The sequence below is a fragment of the Lutra lutra genome, chromosome 9, assembly GCF_902655055.1.
Source record: "Lutra lutra chromosome 9, mLutLut1.2, whole genome shotgun sequence".
Classification (NCBI taxonomy): Eukaryota; Metazoa; Chordata; class Mammalia; order Carnivora; family Mustelidae; genus Lutra; species Lutra lutra.
In genome coordinates this window covers 83857273-83875923 of record NC_062286.1, presented here as the reverse complement: position 1 = coordinate 83875923, position 18651 = coordinate 83857273, and the positions used below count along the sequence as shown (strand labels likewise).

Here is an 18651-nt window from a genome sequence, read left to right as displayed (position 1 = left end):
TCTTACTGAAACAGTTTCACTTGGAATGATTTGAAAGCTCTTGAATTTACTCTAAGCTTGCTATGATTGATACTGACCTATATTCCTTCAGCAGGTGCAGAGCCTTTTGCTGACACATTCCCCTTAATCACTGACCTTTCCAAAACAGGAAGCCAAAGAACATTCACTTTACTGGATCACGTAAGGCTGGAGTCACACTGAAAGAGCACTGGGTAGACAGTTGGAAGACCTGGTTCTTAACTTGGATTTTTCTTGTGTGACCAACAGGTCAGATAAACAACTCTCCTAACCTCAGCATCTTCTCCTTGAAATTAAGGGGCTTTAACCTGACGAAATTTTTTGGCCCCACTCAAGACTATGATCTATAACATAGTCACAAAAATCAAGGCCCCCAAATGAATTTACTTGTAGCCATATTGTACTCAAGAATTAGCATGTTCAATAGAATCCTCAAACTGGAAAAAAAAAAAAAAAACCTCATCATTAGATTTTGCAAGCTTAAATGTCATTTGACTGCATCAAAATTTCAGAAGGACTCACCCACTGCCCCAGGAATGTTCTTACTATATACTTTCCACCAGTTCCCAAGTGGTAGTATAGACTCCATACCCTTTCCCAAAATTAAAATATAATACACCTAATACATCTCCTCTAATGTAGGCTTTCAGCATTTCAATAACCATCTCAACTTTCTAAGCTCTTTTACAGTCAAACAGATTGAGCATATCATTGGCGTCCTGGTGCCATCTTTCTCTGTGGTGTGGTGAATGAGCTCCACCACTTGTTGTTCATCTCTGTTGGTCTGGAAAGTACCAGGCTGCAGGGCTAGGGCAGCCTGACCCCTAGGGCCAGCAACTGGATCTGCATTCTTTTTTACAACACATGTGCCAAATTTTTTTTTTTTTTTAAGCAGAAAAGTAACAATTAACTTTCTGTTCTCCAAATCAGGCAGAAAGAAATGGTTAACCAGAAGGCTGCTTTAGAGGAGATAATGTGAACAAGAACGGATTCCTGAAGGACTGGTTCCAAGGCCAGGCAATAGAACAAGTCAGATGGCTTATACACACCCTTTGTCGAACTTGGTACATGTTGTGTGTCAGAATGTCCCTCATGGACTCCACGTCTTCTGGGGAAAGCCTTTTAGTTCCGTGTATCCTCTGGGCCCTGGAAACATCAATGGAGTGAAGCCAAGCATTATTCTTACATCCTGGCAAGAGCGCCACAAAAGTGTCAATATATATGTGGGAGTTCTAAGTTCCAGAACCCATGTTTTAACACATTTTTTTCTACTGTTTTAGTTAGTAAGTTTAGTAAGACACAATACATGCGTCTTGACTTACCATTTTGAAAATATGGTTTCCTTGCCTATAGCTTTTATGTGGGAACTAACTCATTTTTTAGAAAGGAGTTGAAGGTGGTTACAAACCAGTTATATTTTCCCTCCACATCTGTAATGAGCAGACATGCTGGTAAAATACAACAAAAATAAATTGCTAGAAAATAAATGTTTAAAAAGATACTATAAAATTAGAACCAAATGTTTTACTGTTAGATTCAATGGAAATAAGAGTATTCAGCAAGACTGGCTCGTCGTTAGGTCTGCACTGATCTCATTGCAGACAGGTGACAAACAGCTCACAGACAACACCATCCACATGCCACATTTTGAATAACACTGATCTAAGGGACTTTTAAAATTCTGTGAGTACATTTACCTCGGAATGGTCTCTTTAGGAATTTTATCGTTGGTTAAAGAATAATTGTAAGAAACTAGAATCATATTTTACAAGGATTATTTGGACTATTTCTATTCTGAAAGCCAGCCCAGCTCTGAGACACTGGGCACTCTGTGAGATTCTAGAAGCCGTTGACTGCTCTCTGCCTCCGCATGACCAGCTCCCCAAGGCTTCCTTCACCATGAGCCCTCCCCATCCCCCCCACCCACTGCGCCCCCGAAAGGGTTTAAATATCAAGTCATGTCCAGGTTATCGTCAATGCACAATTGTCTTCTGAGGGTTTCAAAATCATGACATTGCTATGTGCAGAATTCCCATGTGACAAATATATTTGATTTCAGTCATTTCAATCTAGTGGCAGAAATTTCTAGTAAACATTTCATTGTATGAATAATATATGTTCACTATAAAAAATAAGAACGAAAAAGAGAGAACTAAAGAAAATTAAATACATCTTTTAATACTCTCCTCTCCCTTAATATCTTGGTATAAAACCTCCCAGAATGTTGATTTTTTTTTCTTTCCTTGCTGGAGCTCTTCTTGGTGCATAAAGGCACGGAGACCCTACTATCTGCTTGTAAAAGGTCTTACAATAATTGATCACAGAAATCAGTAGTTATTCGTTTCAATACAGGCCACTTTTTTAAAGTATTTTTTTCCTAAACATTAGTAGCAACATAGCAAGAACATCTTGTGAGTACTTTTTGTGCATTTGTAAGTAAAAATGGTAAAATATTTTTAAGAAAATATTTTTAAGAACTAAGATCTCAGATACCAGGTATCACAGCATGCCAGAATTTATTTAGCAATCCTATATGTAGACTGACTGATGCCCTATCTACAAAATCCTTGAAATCAGAGTTTCCATATCTCAAAGCTGCAAATGTCAACACTATCGATATTCAGTTACCACCCTTGGTGATCTAAACATTATTATCAGGGCATTTCAACCTCTCTATTGAAAAGTCCTTGAAATAAAATTTATTCTGATTGAGATATACCTACACATTCCCACAATCTGAACACATTCTTTTATTATGATGGAAACAATCTCTTGCTGAGCAGAAAAAAAGAGCTAATAGAAAAGTTACATTTCCTATGTTCATAATGATATTCACAACCAAATAGGAAAGAAACCATAAGATAATAGTGAAGTTAAACTCAAGATAGCAGTAGGTCTCACTTGGCACCCTTCCCAGTTTATAATTGGCCACTTTGGGAAAGACTAGACTTAATTAAGGTCCATTCAGGCTGTTGGCTAGATGTGTAATACAGGGATCCCAAAGGCATTATCTCACACTGACCCACACTGAGAAGCGACAGCTATGAAATTATACAGAGGAATTATTAATTTAGGCAAGGTGATACCTGGAGTTTTCTACACACCACTTCATTAACAAAATCATCCCTGAGATGATCATATTGTGAGCACAGAAAGATATAATCCTTAGAAAAACCAAATATTAAATAATCTATAGGTGAAAATAAATAAAATTATAAGCTGAGAGATGCTTGTCACTGGAGCATTCATTCAATATCCATAAAGGAAATTTCTGTCACCTTAAATAAAAGTAATTTCATGACTATTAAGATCAAACTGGGAAAATCTGAATCCAAATGTATTTCAATAAAAGGTTCACATTGCTCTTAGCTTTTTTTAATCAGATGCTATAATAATGTAAAAAGACACTTCAGTTCAAAACACAGCATTATAAATATGAAATCTAGTAGATGTTCTATTCATGCCATGATATGAATTCCTAAAAGATCGAATATTATACCTTGAATCATTTGAAAGAATCCTTTCTCTTGTGATAGTTTTACACACGAAACCCATAAGAAATGTATGCTAAGGTAAATGAAGAATGCGTCCTCTGATAAACCAATGGGACTCAACTGCTCTTCTCTGTGTGTGGGCTCCTTGTGTCTTTTTAGAAAGGTCACATAGACTACCAACATTTAGGATGAGTGAAGAGTGGTGTAGGAGAGAGCCTGTCTCCGCATGACACAGTGTTTCATTATGGAAGTGAAAATGGCACCAGAATCTTCATTCTGGAATCTTCGGTATAAGAAGCATAAATGTAAGCCTCCACCTGCCAATGTGTGATCAATTAAAAAATTCTTAAACTACAAAAAAGTAATTTATAGATTTTTTTTTTTAATAAACGACATGTTAAAATTCTTTGGGAGCATTTAAGGATGAAGCTTTGAAGTTCTACAGTTGTAGTTTGTTGTACCCATAACTTTATACACACTTTAATATCTCTTTAATATTAATCAAATATTTTTAAGGGTTTGACACTTTTAATCATTTGAGCCTTTATTGTCTGGTATTTCTAAAAGCTTCCTACTCATTGGTGAAATGAGGTGCCTCTTGTTTAAAATAATAATCCAAGTACACACTCTATCTATTTCTTAGGGTTGTTTTGAAGGTCAAATAACATAATCCATGTAAAAAAAGGGGGGGCATTCCATAGAAGAAAGGCCATCTGCTCTGTGCTATTGACAACTTCTGGTGATAGTGTTCTCCTGAGGTTCACAGAGTTTGGAAAGCTAACTCTCTCGTAGAACAATTGCTTAAACTTCTAAAGAAAAAAGTATATGTGCATTTTGTTGTTATCATCTCATACAGAATAATAAAAAGCGAGCTGAGTACACATTTCTTTTTCCTATTATTGTATGAAGGTTTGTTTTGAAGAAATTAGCTGCTTTGATCTTGGGAGAGGAATTCCTTTTTGCTTGATGTCGTACAGATTTCTGAGATCAAATGAATGCAATTTAAATACGATTAAACTGGTATAAAATATCAGGTAAAAGAATCTCCTATCCTAACCCAGTTAACTCACGGGTTTGGGCTATTGGGTGGGGGTGGGGGAAAAGTCTCTAACCTCTTGGGCTCTCTTACTAATCTTGACTCAATGTCCAAAAACTAATGAACTCAACAGAAAGGCTCCCTCCAGATAAAGCTGGCTTGGAAACTGCCTTGAGGTTACAGGCTGGGCTGGCTAGCTTACGACCAATGCAACGTAATTCAGAGATTGCAAATATATTTTAGCACATGACAGCCTGATTCTCATTTGAGATAAGCGCCCCTACATTCTTAGACCAAGAGCTCACAGGACTACTAAGCAAATGGATTGAGGAAGTTCCTAATGGTTTAAGGTGCCTGAAGCTATCCAGACCTCCTGCAGGGCATTAACTCCCCTTTCCCCCTTCAGTGGGCAGGTCAAATGCCTGGGGACCAGAGGGTCACCTCTTCTCACTCTCATAGCTCCCTAGACTTTAGGATTATAAGTTTGTGAGACTTTTTTTTTTTTTTTAATTAATGCCATGACCCCACTAGGGTTTGAGCTCCATAAGGCCAGGGACTGTGTCGGCTTGAAGTCCCTGGCACATAATAGGTGCCCAAGGAACAGGGTTGGGCCCAAGATTATGCCAAAAAGCTCAGTCAAGTTAAGTAGGATGCAAACACAATATTTTAGAAAACAAAGGTCACTGTAAAAAAGAAAACAATCCACGATGAGTACAATATCAACATTTTAAATAAAGACACGATTGACAATGACAATACTGAATTTGTTTTTGTTTTTGTTTTTTTTTTTCCTTCTGCCTTAGGCTCTAACATGGCTCCGCATGGCACTGCCAATAAATATTTGTTAGCACACTGCCATTTTGGGATCAGCAGTTTCCTTAAAGCAAGCCAGGCAACCGGGAGCACCAAAACAAACAAGCAAACCACAAAAACAGTCTCACTGAGAAATAAGGCTGAAAGCTCTGTTTACACTGAGATGCCCTCAGGGATCGGACTTAAGACTTTTCTCAGGCCTGGAAGAAAGGCAAGGGTGTTTCTGATTCATTAGCAAGTAAGGGATGTGAGATCACACTCAGTCATTAGCGACCTTTTTACTGCTATCTGTTCTTAGCTCCTATCTCAACCTGCTTTTCGAACGTGAAGACTCAATTAGAGCTCATGATCAAGTGTCTACAGAAGAATACGGGGTGACAGTGTTCCTTCTCCTATAGAAATTATGAGTAATTTTCCTCAATTCATAAACTCCTTTTTAAAAAAGATACCTTTTAATTTGTCAGAGAGAGAGTGCACACAAGCAGGGGGAGCTGCAGGCAGAGGGAGAAGCAGGCTTCCCACCGAGCAGGGAGCCTGATGTGGGGCTCGATCCCAGAACCCTGGGATCATGACCTGAGTGGAAGGCAGACGCGCCTAACCATTTGAGCCACCCAGGCATCCCTCATAAACTTCTTCATGAAAGAAACCTGGACATCCTTGAGTGGGCAGGGGGATGTGGAGGGGGTTGGCAGGTAAATGTAACTAGCCCACCAACCACCACACCTCCTGTTACCACCCCTCGACCCCTAATCCTAGCTAGCGTCAAAGGATGCTGATTGGGTCTCTCCTCCTCATATGAGACAGGAAGAGAAATAAACAACTTGCGGGAGAAATACATATTATTATTAGTGTATAATTAGCAAAAATCAAATGAACTGGGGTTAAAGGATAGAAATTAATCAAAAAGAGAAAGAAAAAGTCTTGTAAACCATGCCATCATTCTAGAAATTCACTTGCCCCTCCTTCCCAAGGTAAGGAGTCATACAGCTATCGCACGCAACTTTTGCTAGAAAGTAATGTTAGGAAACTAGGTGAGAGAGGCTGAGCATGGGCCAACGTACAAATGGCCAATGACCTAGTGGCCAAGACTTGGGTCATCCTTTTCCCATGATTCCTCCTTCAAATTTCTGCCTCTTCACTCCTCGTATTATCTCTAATTGAAACGATGAGTTAGTGCCTCCTAGGAATTCTGACATGGAAAGTCCAGATCAAAGGACATACAGGACTTACTGGTGGGGTACGGAAAAGGCTGTGGAACTGAGGATCCCAGTTTCTACCATCTCGATAGCTTGTTTCATTTCCAGCTTCTTGTACAAGGAGACAATGCTGGACTTGGGCTGGTTCTTTCGGGTTAGGATTTTCCGTAAATATCTGTGATCAAACTTCTTAAACCTAAAAACAAAGACCAATGGTTTGGACACCTTTAACACTCTCTGTACGTGTTACAGAAGTATGTATTTTTCCTAAAACAAACTATTACCTCACTTTGTTCTGAACACCAGGACAGTGCTGAAAATTTAGTCTTTGAACACATTTTTAAAAAATAATAGGAATTTTATATTTTTATATTTTATTTTTATAATACATGTATTTTTTTTAATAAAGAAAATAACCTAGTGGCCTGAATACATTGAAAATCAACTAGACAAAAGGGAGGGACAAGCTGCAATTAGGGCAGAAAGTATGCATAAGTGCGGAGCGGGGGAGGCCCAGCCCAGCTCAGCTCCAATTGTAAGAGAAGAAATGAGGGGTTGAGGCTTTTGAACAAATGTTCCATTCTAACAGCTCCCAACAGTGGCAGCTGCACTTACAGTAATACTGGCCTATTCAACCAGAACCCAATAAATTTAAATGGCCCAGTAGTTACAGTAGTTTTGCCCATTATGCTGCAGATCATTTTGATTCCTGACAATGCAAGAGGGAGCAGTGGGGGGGAGGGGACACATATCCTGACAGTCTGAATGATGGGGAAGCTGAATAGGCTAGGCGCTGATGGCCCCTGACTATTGGAGCAAACCTCTGGCTGACCCATTAGACTGAGCTGCATGTCCGCATATGGCGCCTCCGGAGTCGGCTATTTGCTTGGAGTACGAATTTTCAACCCTTCCAATCATTTTACATTCAAAGAGTAATTTGTGTGCCTGCTTTATTTTCTGGAGGGGAAAGCAACTCCCTGGGCGGCTGCCTTCTTATCTGGTGATTGGTCTCCTGGTCTGTGAAGCAGATGGATCCTTTATAAGTCAAGTCTCCTCTGGGGTTAGCAGGCTGTGATTCCTTAGGACCCACGTTTGGCTCGTGCCAGACCTGTTCTTGCTCCAAGTGGGCTCACCCCTCAGCCTTCTTGTTTTCTGCTTTTCTTCAAGAGAGGCTGTTTGTTGCTCCTGTCTATTGTTCAATCCACTGCATTGCTCCCCACCCATAGGACCTTCCTGACACTCTTCAGACTGAGCTCACCTTGACCTTTACTGTTCAACACGGGTGGGTGCCCCACGTGCCACCTGGATTCTCCTGATGGGCTGCCAGGTCATTTCCTCTGTGCCCTCCACCACCTGATCCACACCTGTTTCCCTTTCAGCCTCCCTAAAGACCTCTTCCAAATCTCTTCCTCTTCCTTACCTGTCCCAGAGGAATGGAAGCTTCTCAGAGTCCTGTCCTCATTCAGCTTCCCCTCTTCACACCCTGGTATTATTTAACTGAACATTCTTCTATTAGTCTATACATTTCACCATGGTGGTGTTATCCCCCTAGACTCACTATCTGGAAATCTGAGAGTCACTCTTACTGTCTTTCCTCACCGTCCTCTCCCTAAGCCCCTGCCCAGTCCCCATGCCTGCCTTCTGCTAGTTCCTCATCCCTATGATTCTGAAAGCTCTGTGGTTCACTGAAAACAGAAGAGGCTCTAAAGCCAGACCTAAATTCAATCAAGGTTCCGCTATAGGTTAGTTGATCTCCTGGAGTTGGTTTCTTCATCTTCAAAATGAGAAAAATAGGACTAACACAGGAGATTCAGGAGATCATGTAAGATATAATATATGAAACAGCTAGCATAGTACCTGGGGCTTATTTTGTGTTTACAGGAGGAAATTCTTACGTCCACGTGGATATCCCTTACACATCTCGCACCCACAGTATCTCTTAAATTCAGTTTCCAAATCGCTGTTGTTGTTTGCCTTTCAAAAGCCAAGTATGGTCATACTACTCTTCTATTTCTTTCTTTCTTTTTTCCTTTTTAAAAAATGTTTCTTATTTGAGTTCAGTTAATTATCATATAGTGTACCATTAATTTCAGATGCAGAGTTCAGTCATTCATCAATTGCATATAACACCCAGTGCCCATTACGTCACGTGCCCGCCTTAATGCCCATCACCCAGTTACCTTATTCCCCTACCCACCTCCCCTCCTACAATCCTCAGTTTGTTTCTTATGATTAAGAGTCTCTTATCTTTGTTTCCTTCTCTGATTTTAATCTTATTTTGTTTTCCCATTTCTTCCCCTATGATCCTCTGTATTATTTCTTGAATTCCACGTATAAATGAAACCATATGATAATTTCTTCCTCTAATTGACTTATTTTGCTTACTGTGATATCCTTTAGTTATATCCATGTCATTGCAAATGGTAAGATTTCATCCTTTTTGAAGACTGAGTAATATTCCACTGTGTACATACACCACATTTACTTTATCCATCCATCTGCCAATGGATGTCTGGGCTCTTTCCATAGTTTGGTTATTATGGACATTGCTGCTATAAACATTGGGGGTGCAGGTGCCCTTTCAGATCACAACATCTGTATTCTTTGTGTAAATACCTAGTGGTGCAATTGCTGAGTCATAGAGTATCTTTATTTTTAACCTTTTGAGGAACCTCCATACTGTTTTCCAGAATGGCTGCACTAGCTTGCATTCCTACCAACATTGTAAGAGGGTTCCCCTTTCTCTGCATCCTTGCCAACATTTGTTATTTCCTGACTTGTTAATTTTAGCCATTCTGACTGGTGTGAGGGGGTATCTCACTGTGGTTTTGATTTCTAATTCTGTGATGCCAAATGATTTTGAACTTTTTTTCAGGTATCTGTTGGCCATTTCTATGTCTTCTTTGGAGAAATGTCTGTTCATGTCTTCTGCCCATTCCTTGGCTTGGGTTGTTTTCTGGTTGCCAAGTTTGATATTGGATATTAGCCCTTTATCAGATAAGACATTTGCAAATATCTTCTTTCATTCTATAGGTTGTCTTTTGGCTTTGTCAACTGTTTCCACTACTCTTCTATTTTACATTACTCTATTTGAAACTCTTTTGATCTAAATGTTCAATGTCAAATAGAATTTTATAGCATTAATGGCTGTATAGAGTTTCTTAGCACTGTGCCATAGAAGTGTATCTCTGTCTTTCCAACCTCTTGTCTCACCACGTCTCTTTCTCTGACTGTGTCTAAATCATGCTGTGCTCTTTCTTGCCTTACATTTTGAAATATCCTGCTGCTACTTCTGCTGCTTGGCAGGTTTTCCATTCTTCTTTGCCTGGAGAACTCTTCATGTATTTTCAAAATATACTCCCATCACTGTACTATTATAGTTCTATGCATTTGCCTCTGTTATAGCATTTCTTATATGGATCATCATTATCGATTCAGGCTCTTTCTCTTTTCTTTCCCCAAAGACCTTTTCTACTACATTATGAGGACCTGGAATGTATTGAATGTGTCTTACTGCTTAGTGTCTAGAAAATTTGATGTAAATTTGGCTAAATGGAATAATATTAAATGATTTTTCACTGGGTGAACTATCAGGTTTAGACTTTAAAAATCCATGACCTAGGTTCTAGGTTGGTGGACATTTACATAAATTAAGTTCTATTTTAACACTATGAGGACTGTCCTTTTTACTTCATAAAAAAGAGCCCACTCAAAATGCAAATTTGTGCAGCCACTGTGGAAAACAGTATGGAGGTTCCTTAAAAAGTTAAAAATAAAACTACCTTATAATACAGGAATTATACCACTGAGTATTTAACCCCAAATACAAAAACACTAAATCAAAGGGATACATGTAGCCCTATGTTTAAAGCAGCATTATTTATAATGGCCAAACAATGGAAGTAGCCCAAATGTCCATCGACTGACGAATGGATAAAAAAGATATGATATATAAAATGGAATATTACTCAGCCATCTAAAAGAAGGAAATCTTGCCATTTGCAACAACATAGATGGAACTAGAGAGTATAATACTAAGTAAAATAAATCAGTCAGAGAAAGACCAATACTACATGAGTTCACTCACATATAGAATTTAAGAAACAAAACAAAGGAAAAAAGAAGACAAACCAAGAAACAGACTCCTAACTATAGAGAACTGATGGTTCCCAGAGAGGACGTGGTGGGGGGAATGGGTAAAACAGGGGATGGGGATTTGTTGTGTTGTTATGATGAATACCAGGTATTGCATGGCAGTGTTGAATCACTCACTATATTGTACACCTGAAACTAACATAACACTGCATGTTAACTAACTGGAATTAAAATGTAAAAATAGATTACTCACAGACTCACAAAATAAAAAATAAAATAAAACTTAAAGACCCCACACAAAAGCTCTCAGCTTCTCATTTAGGTGCCACTACCCATCTTGACAGCGAGACTGTTCAAAAGCGTTTCTCTTCGCATCACCAACATCAATATGTTGGCAAGCTTAGAAACTTGCCTAGAAAGAAAACTTCTATCGTTTGGTTAACTCAACAACTGTCACCTCCTACATCCACTAAATAGCTGTGTTTAACTCCCAAGCTCTCATCTTCCTTATTCTGAGTGAAACTCTCTTCAGGGCCACATAAAAAAAAAATGCTGTAGACTAAAATCCAGGAAGAGAATGTGTTCTGAAATGTGAGATGCGGTGGAGAAGAGAGACTTTGGCATTTGTATAGAATCACATAGAAAAGACCCCTGAAGATCTTTCACTGCAACTCCCCTCCCCAGTGGAGGACCTTCTTCCCCAGGATCCTTGATGACTCACCAAACTTCCTTTGTAGCCTTATAAAGCCAGTAATTTCATGGTTAAACTTCTCTTTTCATTGGGAAAATTGTCCTTGTTTTAAACTTAGGTCTGACTTCTCTAATTTCAACCTGAAAGTTGCTCTAGTTCTCTCTGACACACCTAGCCCAAATCTATGGCCCCTCCACCTGAGAGCTCTCCACTCACAGGCTGGGCATTCCCACAGCTTCCACCTGCCATGATTGCTGGGCCCTTTGTATTCCTGGTCCCGTTCTTCTGGATTCTTTAAGTCTTATGCTCTTTTTTCAATGTAACATTCTGAGGTTCCTCAGGCCACAGATATCCTTCCTAGTCAGTGAAACCCTCTGCCTCCTTACTTGTCTCTCACTTGGTAGTGGCTCCATTGCCCACACACATCTTCAATTCCAGCTTTCAAGTGATCCATCAGCTGCCAAACCAAATACAGGAAAATGACTGCTGGTGAAACGTTAACTCTAAAAGACACACAAGGAAAGCTAATATACTTTGGAAAACAAAGGAGGTTTTAATTTCCTGGAACATGTCCTCTTTTCTATCAGTCTGTTCATGTAACTGAAACTTATAATGCCTTCCATAGTAATTCAACTTAGTTTCATGATTCAGACTCTGCTGATAAGCTCCTTAAGAATGCACATAACTTTTGATGAAAACAGGGTACCTGCTATTTATTTTGAATAATATTTTTCTAGAACGACTTGGACAATGTCTCATTACTGAGATCACATGAATGTAATTCTAATTGTTACTTACAATTTCAACACAAAAGAAAAATATTGTCAGGATCCAATTTATAGAGTTTCTGAAAATAGAATTCTATAGATATCCCATAATAACAATAACTCATAACAAAATTTACCTATTTGCCTCATTTTTATCTGATTATTTTGTCTCAGTATTACACTTCACAATCCGAGCCAATTATACTAAATTTGCTTCACCCAAATTATTAATAGGAATTTCAGAAAAAAGCATAACCTCTTCAAAATTTATGAATTACTCTTCATAATTTAAACTTGTAATCATTGAAGTTTATGCTGACTTCTAAAATACCTTGGCAAAATAGATTAAAATACTAAATTAATTCTGAAATATTTAATTGATGTACTTTCTACCAGTAATTATAACTCTATTTGAGAAAAAATTAAGGAAGGAGTAAAGTACCCAAGTTCCATTGTCTTAGGTATATTATTTAATTTCTAAAAATACCAAATAGAGGGTATAAAAATAGAAACAAAAATCTTCAATCAGGTTAAAGGTTTCTTATTTTTTTAAAGACTTTATTCATTTCTTTGAGAGAGCAAGAGAGAGAATGAGCAGGGGGAGGGGCAAAAGGAGAGGGGGAAGCAGACTCCCTGCTGAGCAGGGATCCTGACGCAGGGCTCGATCCCAGGACCCTGGGATTGTACCTGAGCCAAAGGCAGACGCTTCATAGATGGAGTAACTCAGGATCCCCAAAACACTTCTTATTTTTAAAACATTTGCTCCTTATTCCCATCTGTTGAAAATTTTCAAATGGCCTTGAAGATTGTCAGTTTGGGTTTAGATGATTTTGGCCATAAAATTCAGGGCTGATTTTGAAAGACTTCATCAGTCTCTCCAGCCTTATGATCATGAACTTATAGGCATAAAATAAACCCCAAAATTATCTGAGACAATCATCCCTGCGGAGCCTGAATCTCCTGTACAGCAACTATGCCAAGTGTTCCCAGTCACTGTTTGTACACATCCATTTTAGCTTTGGGTGTGCTATGGGAGAAACCATTGCCAGAATGGTCCTCCTTAGCTGATATGAAGTCTCTTTCCCTCTGTCTTCCATGTATTCCTTCCCATTTTTATGCTCTGGAGCCATACAAAATGGCATCCATCTAATACTGCATTGAACTTAAACAGATAGAAACCATGCTCAACTACATCTTTGTCAGAACTGAATTCAGCTTTCACTGAAAACTGTACTAGGCTGTATCTGCAGAAGGAGTAGAAGTCTTTATCCTTCCCTAATGAGAAGATCAGAAAGAGCAGAAGGGCCCATGTTCCATTGGAACAATGATTTCAGAAGCAAGTAGGGCAATTATGAGCATTAGTTACTGTGATGGTTTTTTGAGGTGTCCTCTAAGCAAGGCTAGTCCCAGATACTATTAATACTAATCTATATGTTGCTGTGAAGGTATTTAGTAGATATGATTAAAACCCATAATCAGTTGTCTTGAAGTGAAGGAGATTATCCCAGATAATCTGGGTGGGCCTAATCTGATTAGTTAAAAGGCCTGAAGAGTAGGACTGAAGCTTCCCTGATGAAGAAGAAAACTCCATTTGTGCACTGTGCAGCTATGGCCCATGCCTGAGGGTTCTTGTCTACCCATCCTGAGGGGCTGTCTTGCAGATTCTGGGCTTGCCTAGTCAGCCCACACGGTAGGTAAGCCAATTCCTTCCAATGACATTCTTAATATATATCTCTTACTGGTTCTGCTTCCCTGTTGAATCCTGACAGAAACACTTCCAGCTTGGACCAAAAAGCAAGGTGAATAGATAAAATGAAAGCAAAGGTTGGGACCCCAAAGTTCTATAGGCAAGAAACAGGCTGATCAAAGGAATGAGCTGAAAACACAGGCCATCTTTCATGAAACAGGATGACTCAGAGGGTGGAGTTGAGAATCCAGAGGGTGGAACCCATATTGGAGTTCTGATTGGAGGGAACAGAGGCAGTTCCCAGGCCTTGAAACCAGGTAATTTTCCCAGTCATTAGAAATGACTCCATTTGTTTCCTTCCATTTCCCCACTTTTTGAAAGGGAATATCTATAGCCATTATCTTATGACTGCCCTACCAGTGTATTTTGGGATCAGATGATTGTCTCTTGAATTCCACAGGTTCAGATTTGGAGAAGAGCTGTGCCTGAGGATGGATAATACCCAGAGGGTCAATCATCCCTGATTTAGATGACTGAGATGATGAGATTTGGGACTTTGGGGCTGATAAAATTTAGGTGAGATCTTAGTCTTGCGGTTGACACTACAATGGATTGAGAATTTGGGGACCTCAGGATAGAGTTAATGTATTTTGCCTGTGGAATAGATAGGAATCTTTGAAGGGCCAAGGGCAGACTGATAGACAGAATAATGGTTCCTGCAGATGTCTATATTCTAATCCCCAGAACCTATGAATATGTTAGTTTATATGCAAAGGAAAATTAAGATAGTAGTTGGACTTAGGGTTGCCAACTTTAAGATAGAGAGAATATCCTAAATTAACCACATGGGCCCAACATAATCATAAACATCTTTAATGTGGAAGAGGAAGGCAGAAAATTCAGGATCAGAGTGATGCAACATGAGAAAGACCTGAGTGGCCATTGCTAGCTTTGAAGATGAGAGGGGTCCATGTGCCAAGGAATGCTGGAAGATTCTAGAAGCTGCAAGAGGCAAGAAAACAGATTTTTCCCTAGAAACTCCAGAAAGAAATGCAGCCCAGCAACATCTTGATTTTAGCCCAGTGAGACCCATTTTGAACTTCTGACCTCCAGAACTATAAGATAATAACTATGGTTTTTTAAGCTACTAAATTTGTGGCAATTTCCTACAGCAGCAATCAGAAACTAGTACAGTCACTCTTAATCTAGCTGGCGAGGAAAGGAGCTACATTTAGTAATGTGTATGCAACATCTCATCAAAGCTCTAGATTACTCCTGTCAGTGACAAATGGAGAACATCCTTTTAAGTTATTATGACAGAGATAACTTACACGAATATGAAGCTCTTCATTGATGGATTCTTTTTTATTGGTCTTTCTAACATCCAGGTACCTGACCAGTGGGCCAATTGTGATTCCCTAGACCACAAATGACAAAATAAAGAGTTCTGTTGTAGTGCAGATTGTCATATAGAGAGCAAATCTATTAGCAAAACTGTTAGAGCTTCCAATTTTCATATCTTTGTTTTGTACTAGCTTTGATTGGATAAATGCTCTAATATTTAGTTCTTATTTAAGTCTTTCAAATTCTGCAATGAAAATAGATATTACTTTGGGACTCCTGGGTGTCTCAGTCCTTAAGTGTTTGCCTTTGCCTCAGGCCATGATCCCAGTGTCCTGGGATCAAACCCCATGTCAGTTCCCTGCTCAGTGGGAAGCCTGCTTCTCCCTCTCCCACTCCCCCTCCTGTATTCCCTCTATTGCTGTCTCTCTCTGCCAAACAAACAAATAAATAAATAATTCTTTAAAAGAAAAAAAAAGCATAGCTTTAATCACATTTCTCTTAAAAAAAAAGCATTACTTTTTTTAAGATTTTATTTATTTATTTGACAGACAGAGATCACAAGTAGGCAGAGAGGCAGGCAGAGAGAGAAGGGAGGAAGCAGGCTCCCTGCTGAGCAGAGAGCCAGATGCGGGGCTCCATCCCAGGACCCTGGGATCATGACCTGAGCTGAAGGCAGAGGCTTTAACCTACTGAGCCTCCCAGATGCCCCTAAAAAAAAGGCATTACTTTAAGGCAGGAGTTTAGTGTCATCCCTTAAAATAACCTCTCATTAGTTTGCTGAGAAAAAACTCCGGCTAAAATAAAAACTTGAGCTATCCAGTACTAATGGAAATCTTGTTTTCAGTAAAACACATTAGAGTAACTATCATTCACCTGCTACCCAGGAATATTTTGACTAATATATCTTATTGATTAAAAAGCAACATATTTTAGAGGTTAAAGGATGAACACAAACATGATCTAGAAGTATTTGGGAATTTAGTTGGAGTACTGAGCATATGTTGAAAAATTAGACAAACCATCCCCTTTTTTGGTACTATATGTATTTAATACATTATCTTGAAAGACTTTACTTCAGATATGAAAAAAATCTACTAACCTGAATAAATACAGTAAAATATATAACTACTAGAGTAGCAGTGACAAACATTTTCTTCCTAGGAAAAAGAGACAGAGGAAGCAAAAATGCAAGTGAAAAACTTCCAGCTCCTCGGACACCACTGTAGAAAATTATGCACTGGTCCTTGATGGAGAAGGGGAAAGTCCGAAACTGGTTACTGACATAGAAGAGAGCAAATACGCCTAGAAAGGGGGAAATACGTATTAGAGCAGAGGGTCATGGATGGGTAGATACCCAGTGCTAGCATACCCAAATCGTGTGCACGTGCCCGCAAAACAATGCAACCTAATTTCATCACATCCATGCTTGTCCACCCAAACAGAACATCCTACAAAACTTCATTTCTTGAGTAGTTGTGAACAGTAGTATACTTCACGTTGTTAGCTTCCTAGCTTGTGCGCATGTGTGTGTGTTTAAAGTCATAAAATCTTGATACTTTTTGATATGACGTGACATATATATTCTAATCTATACTCAAAATTTTTGCTCTGCCTTTCAAAACTAGCTAAAGCAAGGATATTACTTGGGGGATAGAAACATTTTTGTCATCTCATGTTCTCAATGAGTAACCAAAGGAGGCATATAATTTTAAACATAAGAGGACTCTCTTAGTGATTGTGGTCTCTGCTGGGTAAGCAAAACTTTTGTGGTTGGTTTGGTTCTTCTTGAGGTTCAATGCATACAAGAAAGTTGGCAAGGGCTCAAAGTGGGGGGGTAGTTCTTACCATCAGTAAGTGGAAGATGGAGGGTGACAGAGCTTGTTTAAAAACACAGAGGTGTTTTCTACCTCACTGATTTTTCCATCTCTGAGTGGCCGGCATGACCTAGCTTACCACCAATGTGCTGCTTCCTGGTGGGAAATGTCCTTCACTAAAGCTCTGACTAAGGAGCTTTTACTGCAGAATAAAACTCTCAATATCCACGTGTGACTTCTAATCACACAGACCTCACAGCAAGCAACCCTTGATGACAGGCACATGGATGATGTGAGAGATGGTAAAATCTAAAATTTTTCATTTTGTTTTATGTGTCCTGGCTCCTCCACATACTAGTATGTGACCTTGGCTAAGGTTCTAATCTTTTCATGTAGTCCGTCTCTCTGGAGGAGGTAATGGTAGTATTTACCTCAGAAAGTAGATGGAAGGCTTACATAAATTAAATATCCATATATAACAGAAAGCAGGGACTTTGCGTTGTAAGCCTTCATGGCTACTATTAGCCACAAGAAGTCAGGCTGGGGATGAGAAGAGGCTGGGAGAGAGAACTGGATTCTGTCAGCTGATTCTGTCCCTCACTGTGACGTGACCCAGTCAGCCATTCTCTCAGCTAGAATATGAGGGAATTGGATTGGATTGTCACCAAGGACCAGCAATATTGAGGTATCCAAAATATTAATCCTTTCTTAGATGGTTTATACTCCTGTTGGCTGGGCTGAAGTTCAGTAATATTACTTCTCTTGACATTAGAGAGGGAAGGGAACCCAGAAAATTTGTTCATGCCTCCCATTTTGTGGTTGAGGAAGACGATTTTGAATATAGCTAGTTATTAGCCATGCTGAGATTTGATTTGAAATTATACATTTGTATTGTTAAATAACACAGTTTCCTTAATTCTTTTCACCCCAAGAAACTGAACAGGCATACATATTCAGAGTTGGTTTTTTGAATATTTTAATATGTTTGAATTCTTGTTATTCTTTCCTAGATTTAAAACCCACCTTAAATTAATTTAGAATTGCATGTTCAAGGTAAGTTCTTGAATCATTTCCCCTAATTTCTCTTTAACTGTAATTAGCTTGGAAATATTGATAAAGTCAATCAAGCAAATGTTTCAAATCCTGGTCAAAATCATTTAAAAATAAAACTGCTTCTAATCAAAGGGCAGCACTTATAATGTCATTCGGTACTTAATGTTCTCGCTAGCCCCAGAAACATAATGTACAAGATAAATAAGCAGCCATTAGTCAAGAGATCTCATGTTTTTAAGCTAGGCACATTTTATACGGGTGAAGTCAGTTACATTATAGAATTGCCTTTACGAATTAGTAATAAGAGATTTTAAAAATAAAGATTCAGGGTGCCTGGGTGGCTCAGTTGGTTAAGTGACTGCCTTCAGCCCAGGTCATGATCCTGGAATCCTGGGATCAAGTCCCTCATCGGGCTCCCAACTCCACGAGGAGTCTGCTTCTCCCTCTCACCTTCTCCTCGCTCATGCTCTCTCTCACTGTCATTCTCTCTCAAATAAATAAATAAAATCTTTTAAAAAAAATATTAAAAAAATAAATAAAATAAAGATTCACTTCCTGGTCCTTGGTTTTCTGTACGTCAAACTCAACCCTCAACTAAAATCACCTGTGGGTTTTAGGGGACTGTTTTCTGGCAGCACCTGCC

The 18651-nt window shown here is 39.0% G+C and overlaps 1 protein-coding gene across 2 annotated transcripts in view; it reads right to left on the bottom strand.

Annotated features, from left to right (window-relative positions):
- Positions 1–18651, bottom strand: part of SLC9A4 (solute carrier family 9 member A4) — a 61807-nt gene that overhangs the window by 11973 nt on the left and 31183 nt on the right. For both annotated transcript variants that reach the window (XM_047747189.1, XM_047747190.1), the window contains exons 5-9: positions 16241–16443; positions 15129–15215; positions 11730–11800; positions 6592–6753; positions 1068–1164 (exon numbers count right to left, since the gene is read on the bottom strand). In XM_047747189.1, the coding sequence (XP_047603145.1) occupies positions 1068–1164; positions 6592–6753; positions 11730–11800; positions 15129–15215; positions 16241–16443 (620 nt within the window). The remainder of the gene's footprint in view (positions 1–1067; positions 1165–6591; positions 6754–11729; positions 11801–15128; positions 15216–16240; positions 16444–18651) is intronic.